Source organism: Aedes albopictus, chromosome 2, assembly GCF_035046485.1.
Source record: "Aedes albopictus strain Foshan chromosome 2, AalbF5, whole genome shotgun sequence".
Taxonomy (NCBI): domain Eukaryota; kingdom Metazoa; phylum Arthropoda; class Insecta; order Diptera; family Culicidae; genus Aedes; species Aedes albopictus.
In genome coordinates, this window is record NC_085137.1 from 229205919 (window position 1) to 229231145 (window position 25227).

General features: G+C 37.1%; 1 protein-coding gene and 1 long non-coding RNA gene across 3 annotated transcripts in view; one reads left to right on the forward strand and one right to left on the reverse strand.

Moving 5' to 3' along the window:
* Window positions 1-20848, forward strand: part of LOC109432867 (phosphopentomutase) — a 132244-nt gene extending 111396 nt beyond the window's left edge. For both annotated transcript variants that reach the window (XM_062851269.1, XM_029856613.2), the window contains 7 exons: window positions 2381-2666; window positions 2728-2990; window positions 3084-3329; window positions 13230-13640; window positions 13875-14083; window positions 14151-14682; window positions 20117-20848. In XM_062851269.1, the coding sequence (XP_062707253.1) occupies window positions 2586-2666; window positions 2728-2990; window positions 3084-3329; window positions 13230-13640; window positions 13875-14083; window positions 14151-14682; window positions 20117-20219 (1845 nt within the window). In that variant the 5' untranslated portion in view covers window positions 2381-2585 and the 3' untranslated portion in view covers window positions 20220-20848. The remainder of the gene's footprint in view (window positions 1-2380; window positions 2667-2727; window positions 2991-3083; window positions 3330-13229; window positions 13641-13874; window positions 14084-14150; window positions 14683-20116) is intronic.
* The window catches only part of LOC134287952 (uncharacterized), a 746963-nt gene that overhangs the window by 428331 nt on the left and 293405 nt on the right, over window positions 1-25227 (reverse strand). The window lies entirely within an intron of this gene.

Consider the following 25227-nt stretch of genomic DNA (forward strand, 5'->3'; position numbering starts at 1 on the left):
GGATTTATGTGTTATGGCAATCAAATTGTTCATCATCATTAGAAAACATCATGTTAACCCACTGTTTTATCTTACCCCACCCGTTTCAACTTGCCCCGGTGTACCTTAACCTAACACTAAATTAACATTGTTCAAACGTATTTTTGCTTATAGAACAAGGTGAAACGGTACGCATCAATACAAAACAGCAAATAAGGTTATCGGAAGTATGTTTCTTTCTACTATACTTATAGGGTTACTATTTTTTTTTCAAATATCTTACTAGAAGTTCAACATAAAAACGAACCCCGTTGGTATATGGAGACGCATGGTTGTTTTTGTTTATTGTCTATTGAACGCTTTGCACGATGTTGTATTGATTAGATTTCAGACAAATGTTGACGTCCTTGCCAATTCAAATGTGAGAGCTGTGAGTGAGTGAGTATCGCAAATGGCCGATAATGTAGTTACCAATAGGACTGTCAGTCACTCCGACAGATAACTGCTGCTAGTAGTATGTATTGACTACAATTTTTGATTGCTTATAATTTAAATCAACACCACCTGCATTGCTGTCCCCTACATTTTCCGTCCATGCATCATCCGTGATATTTGCTTTTATTATAATAACTCGCAGTGGAAATCAATTGGATGAAACAAGGTATGCAAATGCTTTGTTAATTAATTGATGCCAGCATCGTTCCTTCTCTATGCGCAAGAATTGAAAAATGCAAGTGCCAGAGATTTTTCTCTTCGTTCATTGATTTTATCGGTGCTTCAATGTTTCAATTGCTATTTAACCGTTATGTGTCTGACAAACTTTTTGCATTTTCTACACCGTGCTTTTTTAATGGGCGCTGGGTATCCGGGTACCCTGTCGGTCACATAAGGGTTAATAGAGTACATCAATTTGCACGAAAATGTTGAATTGATGGTAATGAAATAATATAAAAATGACTATGGTTTCATCGTAATCCGAATTAGGATTCGCTATTGAGTATCGCGGAAGAATTACATTACGATAAAAAATCCATTACCTACGAAAATTTTTTTGTACTGACTGAGAATCAAACCCAGTCACCTTCTGTCTGACACTGTTGTAAAGGAGTGGGGATTCAGTATGACAGGGTGACGGGTTTGATTCCCGGTCGGTCCAGGAATTTCTTGACTTCCTTGTACATAGAGTATCTTCGTGGCTGCCACTCGATTTACACATGCAAAATGGTCAGTGGCAGCAGAAGCTCTCAGTTAACAACTGTGGAAGTGTTCATGGAAGCAGACTTTTTCCCAATGAGGACGTTACACCAAGAAGAAGATGAACCATCTGCCTGGTGTTGTTAAATGCCCGCGTCTTTACCGTCTCAGTTGTATGGCTCTATTTATTACATTTATGGTAGGTCGTTAACTTTAGAATTGAATACTATCCCTCTGCACAGATCAATATTGTTTCAGTACTGTGCCGGCTTCAGATGATCGGTCTGATTCAGCTCACTGATTCACTGCAATCGTTATATGTTACGTCCGTTTCTGCTGATAATGCTTATTCGATTCCCGAGTAGGAAGGAATCGCAAATAAACTTGGATTTATAAACACTGCACATGCACACCGCTTAATTTGTGTATTATTATCATTGACTTTATTTGTTCTTGCCTTGTTTTGCATTCCATTGTGGAGAGAGTTTGGCATTATTAGAATGACTTTGGATATTGTCGGCACGTTCGTTATCTTCGTCATCAGGTCAAATTACCTGAAACTTGGTCGTATAATTTAAGTTGGTTGGAAAAGATTTGAAGCCAACTTTGAGTTCAACTGGTTTAAAAAAACCATGATGAAGAGAACAAAACGGCCGAAAATACTAAATAATTTCCCCTATATGAGTTCAATGTTTGCTGGGGAAACAAAGATGTTGGTTTCTCGATGTACCAGCCTAAACTTTTGTTAGAGGAGATCGATAATGAACGACACTCACAGCCTTCCCCTCTGTTGCATGTATTTCAAAAAGATGTTCTGCATAAGAAAACCGCATTCTAAAGAGTTAAATTTTTTTTTTAATTTCTTTGTATTTGTGAATTTTAACTTATTGCTAATTCTTCACACAAAAGAGTTAAATGTTGTTAAAGTTTGTGTGACATTCAATAGTTGGTTTAATAGTGGAAAATAATGCTTACTATGTTCGAGTCTTATTAAGTTTTAGAATGTGATGAGTAAATTTACCAATAGTGAGAAATAAGATGGGACAGGTATTGGCTTGGCATGTTAATGAGAACCCATTTTTTTTTCTGAATGAGATCAGCAAAATCCATTTGAATCAGCATTTTTTTTGTTTTCAGTTTATAATGCTTCTCCATTCGGCTTTGCCAGTCGTTTAATGCGCTTTAAATTGTTAATCTTTTCTTCCAGTGAAACAGTTCCGCGACCCATTATCATCGACAGCTGCGACGCGAAGGCAAACAGCCGCTGTGACAAGATTATTTGCGAAGATTCGCCCGTCAGTCATCGCGTAGAGTTGAACCCGTGGTGAACTCCTCGGGGTAAGGCAGCAGTGGAAGCAGAGTATTTAATTCCGGTGAATTACGCAGACCGTCGTTGAAACTCGAATCGAAAAATGGATGCAAATGGAATTCACTTCGACTCCGGCTCCACTGAACTGAATCAAAGGATATCCGAATGGCTGAACTGGGATAAGGTAAGTGTGCTTGAGAGCTTGGCATATAGCAACAGAAAAAGCAATAATATTTTCTCAACAGAACGAGAACACTCTGAACGAGATCAAATCGTTGGTTAAAAGTTCGGAGTGGAAAGCGCTTTCCGCTAGGTTATTGAAGCGGCTTGCATTCGGAACGGCTGGACTCCGTGGGGTGATGCAGGCAGGCTTCAATGCCATGAACGATCTGGTAGTCATTCAGTCGGCACAAGGACTTTGCAAGTACATTCTTGAATGTTATCCTGCAGCTTCGGACCGGCAACGTGGTATTGTGCTCGGTTTCGATGGACGACATAACAGCAAGAGGTAGGTTTGGACAAAGAGGAATTCGTTATCTGATTAGTGCGCAGTGTTTGGAATATTTAAAACAAACATATTCTTCTAACGTTTGTGTTTTAGATTTGCTGAACTCAGTGCGTGCGTATTTCTTACTGATGGTATTCCGGTGTGGCTATACAGTAAAACTGTAGCGACGCCGTTCGTTCCTTTTGCCGTGAAGGAGCTGAATTGTCTAGCAGGTATTATGGTCACGGCTTCACATAATCCGAAGGAAGATAACGGTTACAAAGTGTACTGGACGAATAGTGCCCAGATCATTTCTCCACATGACAAGAATATCCAGGCAAACATTCTGCAGAATTTGGTGTAAGTATAGTTCCGTAATCTCAGTTCAATGTCTATGTTGCATTTTTAGGTGATCATTCATTATCTATCGAAATTGAGCTAAGTTGTATCGTTTGATATGATTATGGTTACGTTACAAAGTTTAGGATTTTTCGTCTTCAACAATTCTCGTGTTAAATAGAAAGTTTATCGTCCTACCATAACGATAAAATCTGTGGAAAAATCTACCAAAACGTGCACCATCTGGTAAACGATAAACTATTCATGAACATGAAATGGCCGTACGATCCGTAGTTGCTACTCCGTTACTGAATAGGACAATCGAAATTGCACAGGGAACTAATACATGGGGCCGTGTAGCTTATGTTTTACGATAATCTATTCATCGTCTAAAACACTTGATAATTTTCAAAACTCATCTTCTGCTCTTTCTTTCTTTTTCGTGGCAGAGAATCCCAAGTGAGATAAAGCATGGTCTTAGCTTGAGGCTTCCATTGATTGAGGGTTCCATGCGCACTTACATAATTATCAGCTGAGAGCTTTCTCTGCCAATGCATGTGTATCGTGTGTCAGGTACGAAGATATTCTATGCCAAATAAGTCCAGATAACCGAAGCAATAAGCGCGCGGCTATTCAGTAGAACCATGCTGAGGGTGACGGGTTCGATCCAGGGTTTGTTTCACGGTCGGTCCAGGAACTTTTCGTAATGCAATTTTCCTTGACTTCATTGGGTATGTTTAGATGCCTGCCATACGATTACAGGCTTTGTCTCAGTTGGGAAGTAATCCCAAGAATAAGGAAAAAATAATACATATAGGTAATTCAGTTTTTTTTTCTATTGGCCCTCGACAAAGGAGCCCGGCGGCTTCAACGTAGAAATAAGAAGAAGAAGAATTCAGTTTTTCGACGTAGGACTACGGCTCTCTTTGCTATACCGAGTGTCATTTTTCTATACTGAGTGTCATACGTTTGCAGAGGTGATTTTCTTATTCGTGCAGTCAAGCCGATGCCCTTTCTTGCATAGAGGGCAAATGAGACCATCCAATCAGGCAGTTTTCTTCTACCCATATCAATATCATTGGGGAAGGTGGGGTAATATGCACCCCCTATGCAAACGGTGCGCTATAGCTAAGATTAAGATGATTTTATGGGTGTCTTGCGTTCTGAAAGTTGGTTTACCTATTTGACTAAGAGATGCCAACTTTTGGTCCGCGTGATATCAATTTTACCGAATCAAATTAACAATTTAATAAAGTGTTACGTTTCGGGTGCCGAAAAACTCCTCTCTCTTCTCTCTCTCCTCTTCTTGGCGTAACGTCCTCACTGGGACAAAGCCTGCTTCTCAGCTTAGTGTTCTATGAGCACTTCCACAGTTATTAACTGAGAGCTTCCTCTGCCAATGACCATTTTGCATGTGTATATCGTGTGGCAGGCACGAAGATACTCTATGCCCAAGGAAGTCGAGGAAATTTCCTTTACGAAAAGATCCTGGACCGACCGGGAATCGAACCCGTCACCCTCAGCATGGTCATGCTGAATACCCGTGCGTTTACCGCCGCGGCTATATGGGCCGAAAAACTATTGGGGGCAAAACGCACCTTGAGGTGGGGCAATACGACCTCTGGCATTTTCCGCTTTGAATTCTAATGAAATACAAGGTTGCTCCATCTTTCTGTTTACGGCAGCAAATGGAAGGAGTAGGAGGCGGATGGTAGTTAATAGGTTGATTCCATATAAATCAGCGCGCAATTGCTTAAATTGTGTGCGCTTCAAATTAGACAACCTTTCCAAATGTGGAAAATCATCGTTTTCCACGCTTTTCATTCGAATATTCTTTGCATTATTGGGCTTGTCCGGCTCAGTTGTACGTCTAGTTTGCTTGCATCGAATGGAACTTCTCATATATAATGAAATAGCGTGAGGGCGTTTTGCCCCGGGGGTGCATATTACCCCGGGTTACCCTACGATGTAAGAGTTGATACAGCTGCTCACTACCGTGCTTGAGAAGTTCGTCCTTCCCAGCCCTCTAATAACTGTCTTTAACTCGTCTAGCGTTGGAGGTTCCACAGCTTGTTCGTCGTTGTCGATTCGAATTCTGTATGTCGCTCTTCCATTCCCACCGTTCAGCAAAATGATTCGAAGTGCTCTCTCAACTTGACAGCCACCGTTGTGTTATCTGTTAGCAAGTTTTCATCGCGATCGTTACATATGACAGAAGAAGGCGCTGTATCTCTCCGCACGTTATCGACAGTATCGTAAAACCACCGCATATCATAATTTTCCATACTTCTTTTTATTATTCTTTAGCGCTCTACGTCCGCACTGGGACTTGGCCTGTCTCGTTTCAACGTAGTGTTCTTTGAGCACTTCTTTGCACTTCTTTGCCTGCCATTATTGCATGAATTTGTATATTGTGAGGCTCGATGATAATACTCGATGCCCAGGGAGTCGAGAAAGTTTTCCCGACGGGAACGAACCCGCCGTCTCCGGAATGGCGATCCATAACCATATCCACTAGGCTAACTGGAGACCTCAATTTTCTCCCAATTTTCCATATTATTGTGGATTTACCGGCTACTTGTATTTCACTCACTTAAGTAACCGTTTTCATATTAAAGTTAATTTAATTGTCAAAACATGAATGTCATTGAGTAGCTGGTGGCAATGACGAATCTCACATTTACTAAAAATGTTAAAGCTCACTTTTAAGATGCTCTTTTTATAAGGGGGCATGCACCTTCTCCCCTCCCCCTGGACACCAGTTTTTTTTAAATTCGATCTAACTCAAAGATTATCAATAATTTAGTGTAGAATTTTACCAAATCTCGCGCTCGGGCGTATCTACAATGTTCGATTTCTCTTCGGATTATTTCTGGAAATGCGTACGATGTTCGAATAACCTCTCGATGTATTTCAAAGAAGAACGGCTAGAATCAGCATCTAGAACAATAAAATCATTCGAAAATGATTTGCTGGCCATGTTATTGACCAAAGAGAAAAGCGATGTAGAGAAATAGGTCATTGTTGAATGTAGATACGCCCATATGATACCAAGTGCGAGAAATATCAAGCTTGGTTCAATGGCTAAGTTTTGGTATATTTATTCATGGAATACAAAAACAAATTGCCAAATTTTCCAGATATGCCGGAACCGGTTCTGGTGGGGAAAAATAAGGACTTTGTAGAACCATATGCTGCTATAGGGTGTAGTAACACATAATTTGCGAATTTTCAGTAGTATTCAATTCTACCAAACGTCATGCTAAGAGCAAAATACCTGGGATTTCTCTATGAATTCTTTCAAGGACACTTTCAGAAATTTCTTCAGTTATTTCTTCAGGAACTTCTCCAGGGATTCTTTCAGGAATTCCTCATTGGACCTCTCCAGAAATTTCTCTCACGATTCCTTCATAAAATTTTACAGATACTTCTGCAAGTATGCATCCTGCGAATTTGTAAGTGTTGTATAATTCGTGTCGTATGTACAGGGGATGGCCAAAATGTTTGGGATAGGCAACTTTTTTTTCTCTCACACAAAAGTTTAACAAGCTATAACTTTTCATAGAGCGCATCAAAAAATCTCAAATTTTGACTGTTTGTCAACCTATTATGTGTGCATCATTGGTACAAATTTGGGCTCGATTGATTAATATTTCGCAAAGTTAGAACCGTTCGCGTAAAACACTATTTTTCTGACAACTCATTTTTGAGGTGTCATATCTCGGAAACCAGTGAACCGAATTGAATGAAATTTTGAACGTACACTAACAATATGTAAATGCTTTTCAAACTATTAAAACATAAGTACTTTTTAAACGTTGAAAAAAGTTATCATGGATTGACACTTTTTGGATTTTTCTCGAAAAAATGTATTTTTTTTACATCAATGTCAATAAATTTTAGTGTTGATATCCAAAGATTTTCCACTTCTGTTCTCAAGTTATCTCTAATCATATATATTAGAGCCTATTTAGATTGAAGGAAGAACACATTTAGTAATTTTTGTGTGGTATTGTAAATTTGACTTATTTTCCTCTATATGGGTAAATATTTCAATCCGGCATAACTTAATTCGCCGTGAGAAAATATTACATTTTATAACGTCGTATTAAGTATCAATATATTGTTGATAAACGTTAAAAAATTCATTCAATTCGGTTCACTGGTTTCCGAGATATGACAGTTCAAAAATTAGTAGTCTAAACAATAGTGTTTTACCCGAACGGTTCTAACTTCGCGAAATATTCATCAATCGAGCCCAAATTTATACCAATGATGCACATATAATAGGTTGACAAACAGTCAAAATTTGAGATTTTTTGATGCACTCTATGGAAAGTTACAGCATGTTGATTTTTTTTGTGGGAGAAAAAAAGCTGCCTATCCCAAACATTTTGGCCATCCCCTGTACTACCGAGACTTTTGTGTGGTTTCGTGAAAACCGTGAATGTTTAAATGAAGCAGGTACGTTATGAATGTAGGTTTTTCCCAGCAAAACTTCCGACAGCGATTGGCTTAGTCAGGTTCAGGCTCCACCACCCTACGAGAAAATTGCCACCATCCCACACCAAAGTACCAAAACCCACCACAAGATGGATTGTGCTGTGGTGCTGTGGTTGTCCTCCATTTTGCGCGAGAATTACCTGCCCGCGAGTAATTGTTTAGTGAACGTGCCGACCCTGAGGCCATTAAGTCGGGGAGTCTCTGTGGTACTCCCGACTGACCTATCCAATACTTACAAATTCTTTCAGGATTTTTTTCATAGCTTTCTTCAGTGATGCCATCATGGATTGCTCCAGAGATTTTTTCAAGGATTCCATTAGGGGTTTCACCAGACATTCCTCCGTGAATTTCTCCTGGGATATCTTTAGAGGTTCCCTCAGTGATTGTTCCAGTGCTTTTTTTTTTTTTGAGGATTCCTCCAGGGATTCCCAAGGGAATGTCAACAGAGATCCTTTTAGGTATTTCTGCAAGTGTTCCTTCAGATATTTCTTTAGGCATTTCTCCGTGTATTCCTTCAAAAATTCTACCAGAGATTACTTTAATAGTTCAATCTGGATTAATTCAATGTATTTCAGCAGGAATATCTCCCAGAAACCCTTTCAGAAAATTTTACCAGAGAATATCTAACAATGGGGCACGTTCGGTGCAGTACTATATTTGTAGTAATGAGCTGAATTTTAGTATGGTGAGAAGGTCAATTCTCCGTTTCTGCAATGAAATGGTGCAAAAAGCGTGGGTATTATGATTCCTTATCTAATTTGATGCTGTTTGAGCAAAATTTTGAATAACTATGTTGTTTCTGTTGCAAGAAATGGAGAAAATAACTACACTGTTGCCCAAAGTTTTGCTCAAACAGTATCAAATTAGGCCAGGAATCATAATATCCACGCTTTTTGCACTATTTTATTGCAGAATCGGAGAATTGACCTTCTCACCATACTTAAATTCAGCTCATTACTACAAATCTAGTACTTCACCGATCTGTCCTATTAATCCTGGAATTCCTTAAAACATTGTACAAAATTTTTTTTGGGAGCCCATCAAAAGACTCCATCAATGATTCGTCCAGAAATTAATGCAGACATGGATTCCTCCATACCTTTTTCTTGGTACAGAATTTTTTCCCAGAAATTTGTTAAGAATGTTTTCCTGGAATTTCCAAAGCAATTCCTCATGGGCTTGCTTCTGAGATTCGTCATGGGATTTCTTTAGGAATTCCTCCAGGTTTTCCTTGCATTCCTCCAGGTTTTCCTCGCATTCCTCCAGGGGTTCATCCGGGAATTTCTTCTGTGTTTCTTTCAGTAACAATTCTAGGGATTATTTTGAAAATTCCTCCAAAGAATCCAAAAGGAACTCTTCTTAGAATTTCTTATCAAATTACTCCTTGTATTTTTTAAGAAACACCTCCATGAATAATTCAGCAATTCCTCTAGGAACTGTTTAGGGATTTCCTTAGGAATTCCTCTTGCAATTGCTTCCGGGATTCCTTCTGGAGTTTCTTCGGGAATTCTTCTAGGGATTTCTTCAGGAACTGCTGCATGAATTACTCCACTACCTATTCTGAGAATTCCTTCAGAATATCTCCAAGAATACCATCTATGATTTCTTCGGGAATCATTCCTGTTAGGGTAATTGATCCGATCATGGAGGAGTTAAGCACTGGGTTCATGCTTAAACCACAATTGTATCGCCCCAAGCAAACTTTTTACATGGATTGAGTTGAAAATAATAAAATCTATCCTTTATCTACAAGAAAATAACGAAATATTGCCACTTTGTTATGAGCATTTGATTCGTTTTTATCTGAAAGAACATTGTGTTCCTAATGTTGCGGTATTTGTTCCTAATGTTGCGGTATCGCATTGAAATCATATGGGATACCGCAACATTAGGAACACTACCGCAACAATAGGAACACAGCAGCAAACACATTTAGGAAAATATTTTTTTAATAGGTTTTTGGGCAAATCTTAAGCAAACAAATGGTGCAATCTCATAATTTAAGCACAATACATCAATTAAAAATATCTGTTGGTAACATTTCAGTCGATAAAGTGCTCAATTGCCATTACCGCAACATTAGGTACTACCACAACGATGGGAACAATTCCCTATTCCTCTACGAATTCCTTAAGAGATTCCTCCGAAAATTTCTTCTGGAATCCCTCTAGGAATTCTTTCAGGGATTCCTCTGGGAATTCCTGCAGGGATTTCTTCAAAAACTCCTCCAGGAATTCATCTAGAGATTCCTGTTGAAATTCCACCGGAAATTCGGAGTTCCTCTGGAGATTTCTTCAGGAATTCCCACAGGTATTCTTCTATGATATCCTCCAGGGATCCCTCCAAGAATTCCTTCAGGATTTTTTTTTCAGAGATGGTTGCTTGTCGAATGTGGGTACTTTAGCGATTCCTCCAAGATTTCCTCAAGGATTTCCTCCGTGCATTCCTTCAGGACTTCCTCCAAGCATTCCTCCTGAGATTTCTCCAGGAATTGCTTCAGGGATGCTTCCAAGAATTCCACCAGGAATTCCCGTGGGAATTCCTACAGGAATTTATCCAGGAATCCGTCAAGGGATGCCTCCAAAGATTTCTCCAAGAATTTCATAAGGAATTCTCCTAAGTATTCTTCCAGGAATTTATCCAGGCATTCTTCCAGGGATTCCTCCTTGGATTCTTGCAGAGATTTCTGCTGGAATTATTTCAGCGGTTCCTCCAGGAATTCCTCAAGATATTCTTCCAGGAATTGCTTCAGGGACTCCTCCAAGAATTTTCCAGGAGCTCGTCCAGGAGTTTCTCCTGGGATTACTTCAGGAATTCTGCCTGGGATTCCTCCAGGAATTCATTCAGGCATTTCTCAATCATCATCCAGGAATTTCTCCAGGGTCTCCTCGAGGAATTCATCAGGAATTGATCTAGGAATTCCTTCGTAAATTCTGTCATCAGTTCATCCAGGCATTTCTCCAGCAAATCCTTCAGGGATTCCTTCAGACATTCTATAAGGACTTTCTCTGGGAATACCTTCTGGATTTTTCAGGGATTCCTCCTAGAATTCTTCTAAATTTCCTTCAGGACTTGCTGCAGGGATTCCTCCAGGAATTCCACCAGGAATTCTGCTAAGAATTCCTCCAGGATTTTCTTCAGGGGGTTTTCCAGGGATTTCTTCACGAATTTCTCCAAGGATTCCCCCTTCAATGATTTCTCCAGGAATTGCTCCAAAAGTTCCTTTAGAAATTCTTCCAGGAATTTCGCAAAAGATTTTTTCAGAAATTTCTTGCAGAGTTCCTCCAGTAATTGATCTAGTAATTGTTTCAAGAATTTGTAGATAATCCTCCGAGAATTCATTCAGGGATTTCTTCAGCAAATCCCACAGGACCTTCAGGAATTTCTGCAGGAACTCCTCCAGGTAATTCTCCAGGAATTACCCCAAAAATTTCTTCACGAATTTCTCCAGAAATTCCTCCAGAAGTTATTCCAGGAGCCAAGGATTGGATCATTCATTTGCAATCAGTTACATACACTTGCTGTTACCTCACTTCAGAGACATCGTAGCAAAAATCACTTTATGGAACGCTTTTTCCTTTTTGTTTTACCTGAAACTTCGTAGAATAATGTACGAGCGTAGCATCAATAATTAAGTCAACAGAATGCAACAAACGCAACTCTCCACGGCGTGAATGTAATTTACTTTCACCGCGTGGAGAGTTGCCTTCACAGCTTGCTCACGACTTTGGTATGCGTGTACGACCCCAATGCTATTCGGCAAACTTTCAGATATAACTACAAGGTTGAAATTATTCATACATTGTTTTTTGATAGCATGCTTCTGAACTAAGATAGGGTAATTGTTCCCATTGTTGTGGTAGTACCTAATGTTGCGGTAATGGCAATTGAGCACTTTTTCGACTGAAATGTTACCAAGAGGTATATTTAATAGATGTATGGTGCTTAAATTATAAGATTGCACCATTTGTTTGCTTAAGATTTGCCCAAAAACCTATTTAAAAAAAATATTTTCCTTAATGTGTTTGCTGCTGTGTTCCTAATGTTGCGGTATCCCATATGATTTCAATGGGATACCGCAACAATAGGAACAAATACCGCAACATTAGGAACAAATACCGCAACATTAGGAACACAATGTTCTTCCAGAAAAAAAAAAAACGAATAAAATGCTCATAACAACATCAAAGTGGCAATATTTCGTTACTTTCCCGTAGATTAAGGATGGATTTTATTATTTTAAATATTATCAATCTAAAAAGTTTGCTTGGGACGATACAATTGTGGTTTAAAAATGAACCCAGTGCTTAACTCCTCCATGATCGGATCAATTACCCTAGTAGCAAGTGAATGTAACTCTTTGCACTGCTCCTGGACATCTTTCAGAAACTATGTCAGAAATTTCTCCAGGACTATCTCGAGGGATTTTATCAGAAATTCTTCTAGAAAATTTTGAAGGAATACCTTCCAGAATTTTTCAGGGACTCCTATAGGCACTCCTCAAAAATTCCTCCAGGAATTGCTTCAGGGTTTCTTCCAGGGATTGCTCCATAAATTTTCAGAAGGCTTCCCTCAGAGATTCCTTCAGAAATTCATTCAAGGAATCTCGTGGAATTCCTCTAAAGATTCCTCTAGAGATTCCTCCAAGAATACCTTCAGGGTTTCCTCCGGCAATTCACACTCTGGGTATTCATGCAGGAATTGCTTCAGGGATCCCTCAATGAATTCATACAAGCATTTTCCCAGTGATTCCTCCAGAAATGTTTCCAAGGATTCTTCCAGGAAAGCCTCCTGGAATTTCAGATATTTTTTCAGAAATTTCTCCAGGAACTCCTCCCAGAATTCCTCTGAAGATTTTTCCAGGAATTCCTACAAGAACCCGATAACAAATTAATCATTGAGTCGAAAGTGCGTGCGGCTCAAGGAAGAGGTCAGTTCTTGTTAGATCATCTAAAAGGAAAGGTTTTGCATCTTATCTAAGATCTATCGATAAATAAAAGTTGTATAATGGTTTTGACTGGACGTTTGATCCATGTTTCGGGTGACTCTCTCAGTTTTTAAGTCGAGAACAATTGTTTTCTACTTTCCCGACGTTTCGCCCGATGAGTTTTAGGTTCTCTCAAGGGTCGCTCAAACAGTGGTAAATATATATTTTGCGACTCTTGTGAAAAGCAAAAAAACAGCCTTAAAGTCAGGAAAGTAGAAAACAATCGTTCACAACTGAAAGACTGAGAAAGTTACCCGAAAAACCGATAAATTAAAGTTTTTTAATAAATATGTATGAATTTTGTGCAGTTATAAATGGCATTATGTAAAAATGGGGTATATTTGACATAATATTGACAAGCATCAATGCTGCATTACTATTATTAAGTTGGTGTCTATTCAGTAAACCCTTGAATTCAAATATCATTGCAGTCCTCTCGAATCTTCCTGGAACCTGGATCTGCTGAAATCGGATCAACTGAAGGACCCGTACGATGCTATGTCAAGCCTATACTTCGAAAAACTGGCTGCAAATGTCCCGAAAACGTTCGTATCCGATTACAATCGCAAAAGCTCGCAACGCTTCGTGTACTCGGCCATGCATGGCGTTGGGTTCCCATTTATTGAACGTGGTTTCGAAACCATCGGACTGCAACCGGTGGTTGCGGTCAAGGAACAACGAGATCCGGATCCTGAATTTCCCACCGTTAAGTTCCCCAATCCGGAGGAGGGAAAATCCAGCTTGGTTTTATCGATAAAGCTAGCAAACGAGACTGGTTGCGATGTGATTCTGGCAAACGATCCGGATGCAGATCGGCTGGCCTGTGCCGAGAAGGATCCCAGGTGAGTTGATTAGAAAGGCGCTGTCCATAAACTACGTAGACTCGATTTTGGTAATCTCAGACCCCCCCCCCTCCCCCCTCGTAGACTTTCGTCCATACAAAATTTTCGAAATTTATATGGACCGTAGACTTTGGCCGGACCTCCACGTCCCCCCCTCCGAGTCTACGTAGTTTATGGACAGCCCCAAAGTACGGTGGAAGGATTTTGTGGAAATATAGAACTGTGTATTTGCAGCACTGGTGAATGGCGTGTTTTTTCGGGCAACGAATTGGGAGCGCTGCTTGGATGGTGGTCGATTCGTTGTTATCGTGAAGAGTATCCAGAAAGTAGTCTCGCTGACTGCTACCTGTTGGCAAGTACCGTTAGTTCCAAGATGTGCCGGTCTATTGCAAAAATTGAAGGACTGAATTTTGAGGAAACTCTGACAGGCTTCAAATGGATGGGTAAGTTCAATAGCATAGTACTAAGATGAAACTATCCAACACTGTTTGAGATCAACTCACGTTTTAGGCAACAAATCGGTCGATTTAATGGCTACCGGTAAGAAGGTGCTCTTTGCCTTCGAGGAGGCAATCGGATTCATGTGTTCGCCAACTGTTCTGGATAAGGACGGTGTCAGTGCAGCCTGTCAGTTGGCAACGATGGTGTGCTATCTGAGAAGCACTTCCAATCAATCGTTATCGGACAAGCTGAACGAATTGTACGATATCTATGGTTATCACTATGCAGTGACGTCCTATCATTTCTGTTACGACCCGGTCGTGATAGAGCGCATCTTTGAAAGAATCCGCACGATGGAGGGTGCTGACAGTGGCTACCCGAAAGCTATCGGCGATGGTCAGTATAAAATTGAATCGATTCGGGATCTTACCACTGGATACGATTCTACTCAAGCCGATGGGAAAGCGTTGCTGCCTTCGAGCAAGAGCTCGCAAATGATTACGTTTTCGTTCGAAAACGGTGCGGTCATTACACTCCGGACAAGTGGCACCGAGCCGAAAATCAAGTACTACGCCGAGATGTGCGCCAAACCAGGACAGAGGTAATTTGATTCTGTATTTTTTTATTGGGTATGAAATTTTAAGGAAAGACAAGAACCGTTACTGAATTCGAGCACTATTCTCAACGGGTTTCATAGTAGACTGTTGAGTGGCTGGCCATGTTATCCGCTGCTATTTGAGATAATAATTCAAATATTAAATTTTTTAAAGCGATTTTGGAATGCCATAAAGACAAAAATAATCAACCTAATTGTGTTAGGGTGGGGCGGGGCAAGATGGGTCAGTGCCATTTTCGAATGGTTTGATTATGTTAATAATTTTGTTAGATGACCAGCATGAATATACAAACGTTTAGGGTATTGGTTGAAAAAAATATTCACTCTCATTGGAAATAAAAAACAAAATGGTTTTTAGACATTTTTCTTATGCGATACATTCCATATAATCTCTATATAAACGACCGCGGGCAAGATGGGTCACCTTCAATTTTAAACGTATTCTTGGAGCATTTAAAAGCTTATTTTTTACTACAAGACTATCTTATAACTCACTTCAATCAAGCGGAATGAACGCCCAAAATTATAACATAACATTATGATGATTTTTAGTGAAAACATCGATTTTCAAGTCGTCTTAGGAATCGATCTTAGGAATCTCAAATCGTAAAGTGTTTTATTTTCCAAATAAATTTTATTTAAAAGGTGACCCATCTTGCCCCGCACTTTTTCCACGGCGGCAGATCGGTCACTTTTTAAAACTGCTTGTTTAAAATCATATTTTGTAGGGTGGGGCGGGGCAAGATGGGTCGCGGGGCAAGATGGGTCAGTGCCTTTTTCGGGCGCATTACTCATGTTTTGATTATGTTGATAATTTTGTTAGATGACCAGCATGAATATACAAAAGTTTGAGGCATTGATTGAAAAATTATTCACTCTCATTGGAAATAAAAAATAAAATGGTTTTTAGCCATTTTTCTTATGCGATACATTCCATATAACCTCCATATAAACGGCCGCGAGGCAAGATGGGTCACCTTCAATTTTGAACGTATTTTTGGAGCATTCAAAAGTTTTTTATTTTTTATTACTAGACTATCTCATAAATAACTTCAATCACGCGGAATGAACGCTCAAAATTATAACATAAAATTATGATAATTTTTTTGTGAAAACATCGATTTTCAAGTCGGCTTAGGATCACTCAAATCATAAAGTTTTTTATATTCCAAATAAATTTATAAAATGTTTACTAGTAGCTCTTGTTTACTCAGTATGGATATGGAGCATATATGAATGCGGAACGAATCTTATATTTTGACGTTTTTCGTTGAGAAAATGTGAATTACTTAAAAGGTGACCCATCTTGCCCCGCACTTTTTTCACAGCGCAAAATCGATGACTTTTTAAAACAGCTTGTTTAACATCATATTTTGTATTTAATGAACTTTTTATCGACTTTTAGCATAGCTAACTAGTGTATTAAAGAGTAGCGGACGAATACAAACCAATACGATTTGTATTTACAAAATTATGGCGATCCATCCTTAGGTGACCCATCTTGCCCCGCCCCACCCTATGTAATGAACTTTTTTATCGACTTTTAGCATAGTTAATTAGTGTATTAAAGAGTAGAGGATGAATACAAACCAATAATATTTGTATTTACAAAGTTATGAAGATTCATCCTTAGGTGACCCATCTTGTCCCGCCCCACCCTATGTGTTAAAAATGTCCTAGGAGCGGACCTGGTGTGATGGTTAGAACACTTGACTATCACGCCGAGGACCTGTGAGTTCTTCTTTCGGAAGGGAAGTAAAGCGTGGGTCCCGAAATGAATTAGCCCAGGGCTAAAAATCTCATCAATACAGATAAAAAATATGTCTTGGTTAAACTTTAAGGAAAAGCAATATAATCATTTTTTTTTTGTTTATAGAGACTTTACCCTGAAGGGGCATTCGTCTCTAAATATAACACTAGTCGACAAAATTGAAACTTTTTTCACGTACTTTGACCATTTGTTCCATTTCTAATGGAATTTGGCTCGCTGATTTCGAATCTGACTTCGAAATTTCTGTAACACGTACAGTTTTTGAGAAAAATAGGATTTTATTCACAAAATTTAATATGTCATAAAAAATAAAATTGGCATTTTAATTTTAAATTTTTCATCTGTTCATTATAACTAATGTTTATATTCAAAAGATTTTGATCCACTGATACTTAATCTGACCTAAGAATTTCAGTAACACGTAAAATTTTTAAGAAAATACGGTTTTATTCACAAAATTTTATATTTTCTATTTTCAATGAACTATTGTCTTTATATTTTTATTTTTTTTATCTGCTTATCTTAAGCAATATTAATATTTATTAGATTTTCATATACTGACTCAGAATCTGTCCTAAGAATTTCTGTAACACGTAATTTTTTCGAGAAAAATAGGGTTTTATTCACAAAATATCATATTTTCATGCAAAACAAAATCTTGTCTTTATAATTTTTCATCTGCTCATCATAACCAATAGTTATACTCAATAAATTTTGATCCACTGATTCAGAATCTAACCTAAGAATTTCAATAACAAGTAAAATTTTGAGAAAATAAGGAATTATTCACCATATTTCATATTTTCATGGAAAATAAAATATTGTCTTTATAATTATATTTTATTTCATCTGCTGATCATAATAAATTTTTATTTTCAATAGATTTTGATCCACTGATTCAGAATCTGAACAAAACATTTCAGTAACACGTGAAATTTTTGAAAAAAAAAATGGAGTTTTATTCATGCAATTCATATTTTCGTAGGAAATAAACTATTGTCTTCATAATTTTATGTTTTTTATATGCTCATCTTAATCAATATTTATATTTAATAGATTGTCATCCACCGATTCGGAAACTAACCTTAAAACTTCTGTAACACATGACATTTTGTGAAATAAAATAAAGATTTTATAATTTTAGATTTTTTATCTGCTCATCATAACTAATATCTATATTCAAAAGGTTTTGATCCACTGATTCAGAATCTGACCTAAAAATTTCAGGAACACGTACAGGTTTTGAGAACAATGGGGTTTTATTTACAAAATTTCATATTTTTAAAGAAAATAAAATATGGTCTCTATAATTTTATTTTTTTTTATCTACTCATCTTAACCAATATTTATACTTAATAGATTTTAGTCCACTGATTCGGAAACTGACCTAAGAATTTCTGTAACATTTAAATTTTTTGAGAAAAATAGGGTTTTATTCACAAAATTCAGTATTTTCATAGAATCATCAAAACAAATATTTATAAGTAATAAATTTCAATCTGCTTATTCGAAATCTAACTTCAGAATTTCTGTATCACGTTCAGTTTTTTGTATGAGAACCCACTTTTTATTTGTATGGCGCGAAAGATTTCGCAAACTCTCCTCCCTCCATAAACCCCTACGTCATTAATGGACAGCTTTTTACTAGATCGTAATAGATTGTATTTAATGTATCCACTTATTCCTTATTCTTACCTTAGAATTGCTGTAACAAATTCATGTTTTTTTCAAGTTGGGTTTTATCAACAAAATTTCACATTCTTATGTAAAAATTATTTTTTTCATAAACTTATTTTTTTCATGTAAAAAATGTGTTTTACCTGTTTTACACAAAAACTGTACGTTTTGCAGAGTTTCTGAGCAAAAATTCTAAATCAGCTTATCAAATAATATTTTATATGATTTTTTGTTTCTATGAGCAGTAGATTAAAAAAATAAAGGCAATATTTTATTTTCAATGACCATATGTGATCTTGTAAATATAATTCTATTTTTCTCGAAATCTGTACGTGCTACAGAAATTATACAGTATGATAAGAATTCAGCGAATTGTCCTTATGTATTTGCACAGTCAGGTTTTTTTTCACGCCGGGGATACGTACCGCGTTAATTCGTGAACTCAGTCCAAAAACTGTACGTGTTACACAAAATCTTAGATCAGATTCCGAATCAGTGGATCAAAATCGTTTGAATATAAATATTGGTTATGATTAGTAGATAAAAAAAATGATATTAACAACACAGTATTTTATTTTTATGAAAACATAAAATTTTGCGAATTAAACCCCATTTTTTCCTCAAAAATTTAACGTGTTACAAAAATTCTTAGGTTAGTTTCCGAATCAGTAAATAAAAATGTATTGAATATAAATATTGTTTAAGATCAGCAAATAAAAAGATTGAAATTGTAAGGACAATAGTTTATTTTCTATGAAATTTTATAAATAAAATTCCATTTTTCTCAAAAATTGTACGTGTTACACAAATTCTTAAGTCACATTCTGAATCAGTGATTTAAATTTATAAAGACAATATTTTATTTTCAATGAAAATATGAAATTTTGTGAATAAAACCCTATTTTGCTTATAAAGTTTACGTGTTACACAAATTCTTATGTCAGATTACGAATCAGTGATTCAAAAACCAATAAATAAAATAAAATAAATAAATAAATAGAAATAAAATTATAAAGACAATATTTCATTTTTTATGAAAATATGAAAATTTGTGAATTATACCCATTTTTTCTCAAAAAAATACGTTTTACTCAAATTTTTATGTCAGATTACGAATCAATGGATCAAAATCCAATAAAAGTAATTATTGTTTATGATGAGCAGAGAAAAATTTAAATTATAGAGACAATATTTCACTTTTTTAAGAAAAAAAATGAAATTTTGTGAATAAAACCCTATTTCGCTCAAAAACTGTATGCGTTTCAGATTTCTGAAGTCAGATTCCGAATCAGTATACGAGAATCTATTGAATATGAATATTGGTTAAGATGAGCAGATAAAAAATAAAACTATAAAGACAATATTTTATTTTCTATGGAAATATAAAATTTTGTGAATAAAAATCCCTTTTCACGTGTTACAGTAATTCTTAGGTCAGATTACGAATTAGTGGATCAAAATCTATTTAATAAAAATATTGGTTAAGATGAGTACTTCAAATTTAAAAAGACAATAATTTTATTTTCTCTGAAAATATAAAATTTTGTGAATAAAACCCCTTTTTTCTCAAAAACTGTACGTGTTTCTGAAATTCTAAGGACAGATTCTAACTCAGTGGATCAAAATCTATCGAATATAAATATTGGTTGAGATGAGCAGATTAAAAAATAATAATATAAAGACAATAGTTTATTTTTTATGAAAATATGAAGTTTTGTGAAAAAAAAACTATTTTTCTCAAAAACTGTACGTGTTACAGCAATTTCCGAAGTCAGATTCGGAATCAGCGGGCCAAAATCCATCAGAAATGGAAAAAGTGGTCAAAGTGCGTGATCCACTGTCGACCAGTGTTATAATCATTACCTACTAGGTACTACATTACTACTATGCCTACTACTACTATTACACTACTACTATGCCTACTAGGCATAGTAATTCAAACGAACTACTAATGCATTGAACTCGTTACAGGGACTGGAACGCATCGAGGACAACCCTACGGGACATGATCGACCGTATTGTCGAAGAATTGCTCGAACCGACAAAGAATAATCTCACTCCCCGTTCGGAATAAGGATTTCGGATCCTGTTCTAGTTGCACACTCACACGAACATGCTGCTATACTGTAAAGCCACTTCGGTTGAGTGTAGCGACAGAAGACAATGTAATGTATTTTAAGTTTCCAATTTATTTCCGCTTGGCGTTCACCACCTTAGGGGTAATCAATCTATCGAGAGGCTAGTAGGTAGGTATGTACTCGCTCCATTTAGTGCTGTGCCACTCCAAAGCTAGTTTGGGAACGCCTGACAGTTGAAACTAATTAATCTCCGTCTAAAGAAGCACACTGCTATGCTGCTGATTTCGTTTTTACTTCATTATGAAGTGGTATTGTACTCTAAGTACATGCAATTGATCTACAATTTGTATCTCTCTATTAGACCGTTGAATGTTTTTACAGTTTCACATTAAGTAATAGTACTACAGGAGTTTAAGACAAATAAGCTGTTATTTATTTTCAAGTATTCATTCTATGAAGGTACTAGCAGTTGTTCCCTAATTTATTCACAGTCAAACACTTGACTGCACAGCATGTTGATGAATTTAGATTCTGTCTAACAGTGATCGACAAGATAAAAAAAAAATAATGGGTACTTCAAGTTTATTTAATGAGAATAAAAGGAACAGATATAGTGTGCGGAAAAGCAACGGTTATTTATTTATAGAGAAAATTCATACCGCGTATTGACATTCTGAATGCTTGGTAACACGTACTTGAAGAAGAATAGAATACGCTTAGGGTCGATTTCTTCACTTCGGCTTAACCGGTAAGCCAGGCTTACTCATACTCCCCCCCTCATACTCAAAGATCGATAGATTAGTTTAGGGAAGGCTATGAGCGGCCCACAACAGGGTAAACCTTAGGGGCGGCTAGTAATCAAACAAGTGCCAGTGGAGGAATATAAGCTCAACTCTAGGGTCATAAAAACTACCTCTATAACTTTCTGAAAGGAAATTAAACTGTAAGAAGAAATGAGTTAAAAAAATTATTGTTTTCCAAGTAAAACTAACACATTCTTTTGGTGGAACTACTGGGAATTACGTTACTAGGGTGCACGTTAAAAGATAAAACAACAACAGAATTGTACACCGAGAAAAATTAATATTTAGTTACTGAGGTGGTTCAACTCAGAAATCTAAAAATCTTTTGTTTTCTTACTCAGTTTCCGTTAAAAGTGAAACAACTCATTGGAAATGAGTTTTATTAGCTGAAAATGAGTAGGAAAACAAAAGATTTAACGATGCCTTAGTAAGACCAACTCAAACACTGTGTAGGAATTTTTCTCAGTGTTCCACGGTTGGAAATGTGGCAGCGCTGCGTAGTGGCCGCAATGCTGATTATTACAGAATAATACTTGCAAAGCTTTACACAAACGTACTTCATGAACTTGCACGTCAGTTCTCTTATCCCAGTTCCCAGATTTTCCTACGAATCTGTGTTATTAGTGAGAAATCGATTAAGTGGCATTAAGGTAAAAAAAATGACATTGTCTAATTCACGACTCAGTGAAAAGATATAAAGATGGCGTCTTCAACAAAGCCGTTCAAAAGTATAACTTGGGTCTTATTTCTGAAAAAGATTTCCAGTTAAAAAAAATATTACAGTAAACGTAATTTATATCACGGATATACAAATTCTTCCGAGGATTCCACTCGGGATTCTTCCATTGATTTCTCACAGGACTCCCCAGACTTCTCTTTACACTAGTACCATTGCCATAGGATCAGAGATTCCTCCTGGAATTTCTTCACTAACTTTTCCTGGTATTCTTCTGGTATTTCTTCCTGACATTTTCCCTGGATTCCTTCCGCCATTTCCCCCAGGATTTCTTTTTTGAATCAGGTAGATCATTCCGTTCCAGTATGACTCTGCAGCCACAGGTAATCCTTGCACTGCACAATGGGTCCAGAGCCGCATTTACGAAGACAAAAATGTTTGTGCCTAAACCTTGAGTTTTAGATACATGATGTCTTTGGGAAAGTTTCTTCATATTTTTCGACCTTTTTTCTCATCATTGTGAAATTAGGGTGGTCCCTCTAGTTTAGCTGATCCATATACAGTGGCGTTTCGGTTTTATCACTAGTCATTTTATTCACTACTCGCCAAATTCACTCTCGCTTTTATCACGCTTTTTCTAAATCATTGCGAAATTGATATAAAATAGCACATAACATAAAAATGTACTAAAAACACTAGTTAAAATTTAAAGAACACTTCACTATTACTTCACATTTGCAAAAAATGAACTTTTTAAGAAAAACACAAAGGACGAGCTAATGCCTTTCAATTCCACTACTGTGCTTATCTTCGTACAAAATATATTTTTCTCGATTTTTCTAAAATAAAAACCTACCGATGTGCAGTCATTACACGTTTCCCATTTCATGAAAAATGAAAATGATAAATATGTAACCAATTATCCTAAATAAATTTGAGAAAAAACTTTATGCAACTACGATAAGATAGATTATTGAATTTGTCATTTATTAAATGATTACAATTATTTTATTATTATTATTTATTATTTTATTATTATTATTTATTATTTTATTATTATTTACGACACTTTACCCTAATAGGCATTCGTGTCGGGGGATAAGTTAGTTTCCATTACTTCGTCCATTGAAACATATTTTACTTAATTTGTTAAATTGTCTAATTATTTCTCACAGCTATATAGAAGTGACTTTGAATAATTTACTACAAAGTACTTCTTGAATTGTATTGATCTTGTGCGTGGTCTTAAATCAAAATGGCATACAATTTCCTGACAACTATGGTCTTCAAAGCACGGTGAACCCTGCCATAAACTACGTTGATGAGCTGGAGGGTGATCTGGCCAGACAAGGATCTACAGTCCATTAATTTTTTAAATTTTGTAAGGACAAAATTCTACGAGGTGGATAGAGGCGTTTGAGATGGTCCAAAATGAGCCTACGTAGTTCAAGGACAGCGCTACAGTAATACAAGCATTAGCAGATTATTAAAACAGTTGAAAATGTGAAAAACACTTCAAAAATATTGCAGTTCATCAATTCTTAACACAAAATTTACAATTATTTTTCATTTCGCCAAATTCACGGTTTCGCTAATTTCACGGTAAAATTTTTTTTGACCGTGATAAAATCGAAAAACCACTGTATCTGCTTTTTAATAGTTTTATGTACGCTTACAAAATGTTCCGCAAAGTTGTAAAAGAACTTATTTGGAGCAAGTTTGCCGAAGAAACCATTATTGTATCTGTGGAGTTTTCACATCCATTCTTGTTGACAGCTTGTGTAATATGAGCCATCACAACCACACCGCCTACTCGATGGCATCGAAACTACCACATCTTCTTTTCTTTCATGTTGGGCTTCGATGTTTCATAGTGCTCTACAAGAACGTCTTACACCGTTGATATTTGGTCAAGTTCAGCAGTGACAGCTATATCGTTCTAGCCTTGGCTGCTACAGATATCAAAGATGCGGAACTCTTATTTTTTTTATAAGTATTCTTACAGAGAAACATTTATTTTATTTTATTAGTTTGAAATTATTTTCTTGTTCGGTCAAAATGCTCATTTGTTCTCTCTTTATTTGCCGAAAATCAGTTTTTTTTATTCTGCACTTAATGAAGAAGAATGATTCAGTTAATTACGAATTGGATCATTAGTTTAGCCTTAAGTTGCCATTGTTGTACCGCACGTTCCACAATATCATGCGTTTTTGATAATTTATCCTCGTTATCATTTGGTTTAGCCGGTTTAGCATTGCCACGTAACTCAGCAATGAACTACAGCGTAGAGCACAGCGATTTTGATCTATGCATTTACTGTAATCAATATCATTACAATGTTTTCTAAACAGGGCAGATAAGATTTGTTACATTTTTACAATTACCGGATCTGATAGCATGAAACTGCCACTTCAGTTGTTGCCTTATAATACCAGCAATTCTCGTGGACTCGACAGATCGAGTCCGTTGTTTCAGCAACTCCTATCTGTTTTTTTAACCAACCACCGGACCCGACAGCTCGAAACTGCCGCTACGGTTGCTCCCTTCTAAGGTGAGCAATTTGTCGCTGGACCCGACAGATCGAATCCGTCGCTTCAGCAGCTCCCTACTAAGGCGAGCTTCTTTTCTGACAACAACCGGACCCGACAGATCGTATCTGCCGCTACGGTAGCTCCCTTTTGAGGTGAGCATTTTAATTCTAGCCCCAACGGATCGTATCCGTTGCTACGGCAACTTTTGTTTTTACATTCCCGGCTATACTGGCCGGATTTATATCCCTTTGCTACTTCAGGGCAAGTTTTTGTTTTGTCTGCACGCAAAAAAATCCGTTCCGATATACGTGAACTCCCAATCACGGCAACGGGAACAAACGGGAACTATGCATAGCAACGATAACAACAATAAGAAATGTACACCGTGAACTAGATTTCACGTTTTCTAGAACGCCCATATTGACAGCTGGAACTAGTTCCAGTTCACGGTGTATATTTGCTTGTTCTCATATTTGCGTTTGTTTGTTCACGTTTATCAGAACGGTTTTCTGAGCGTGTGACCCGATCAGATGCTATCCGTCGGGAATCAGACAGTATATATAATTACCAAACTTTCTCCTTTTTACCGATGATGTAACGATCTTCCTTCCTGGGGCCAGAAAACGAGGTAAGGATCAGTTTCTTCCGGATTTTCTTTATAGCAACTCCAGTCTTGCCAAAGAGAAGCTTGTGGTACTGTAACTTGAAGCGTATTTCGGCAAGTGCAGGAAAAGAACTTAATCTTGTAGGCAAGCTTCAACAGATGATTCGGATGTTCAAAGTCTTCAGCAGGAAACATGGCTTAACCTTTTCATCATCTGCTGCAGCACTTCTTCCGTCTAACACGGCCAATGGATCCGTCCTGAATCCCATCCTCGTCACCAATGTGGAGTTTTCACATCCATTCTTGTTGACAGCTTGTGTAATATGAGCCATCACAACCACACCGCCTACTCGATGGCATCGAAACTACCACAGTATCTCTTATGGTTCC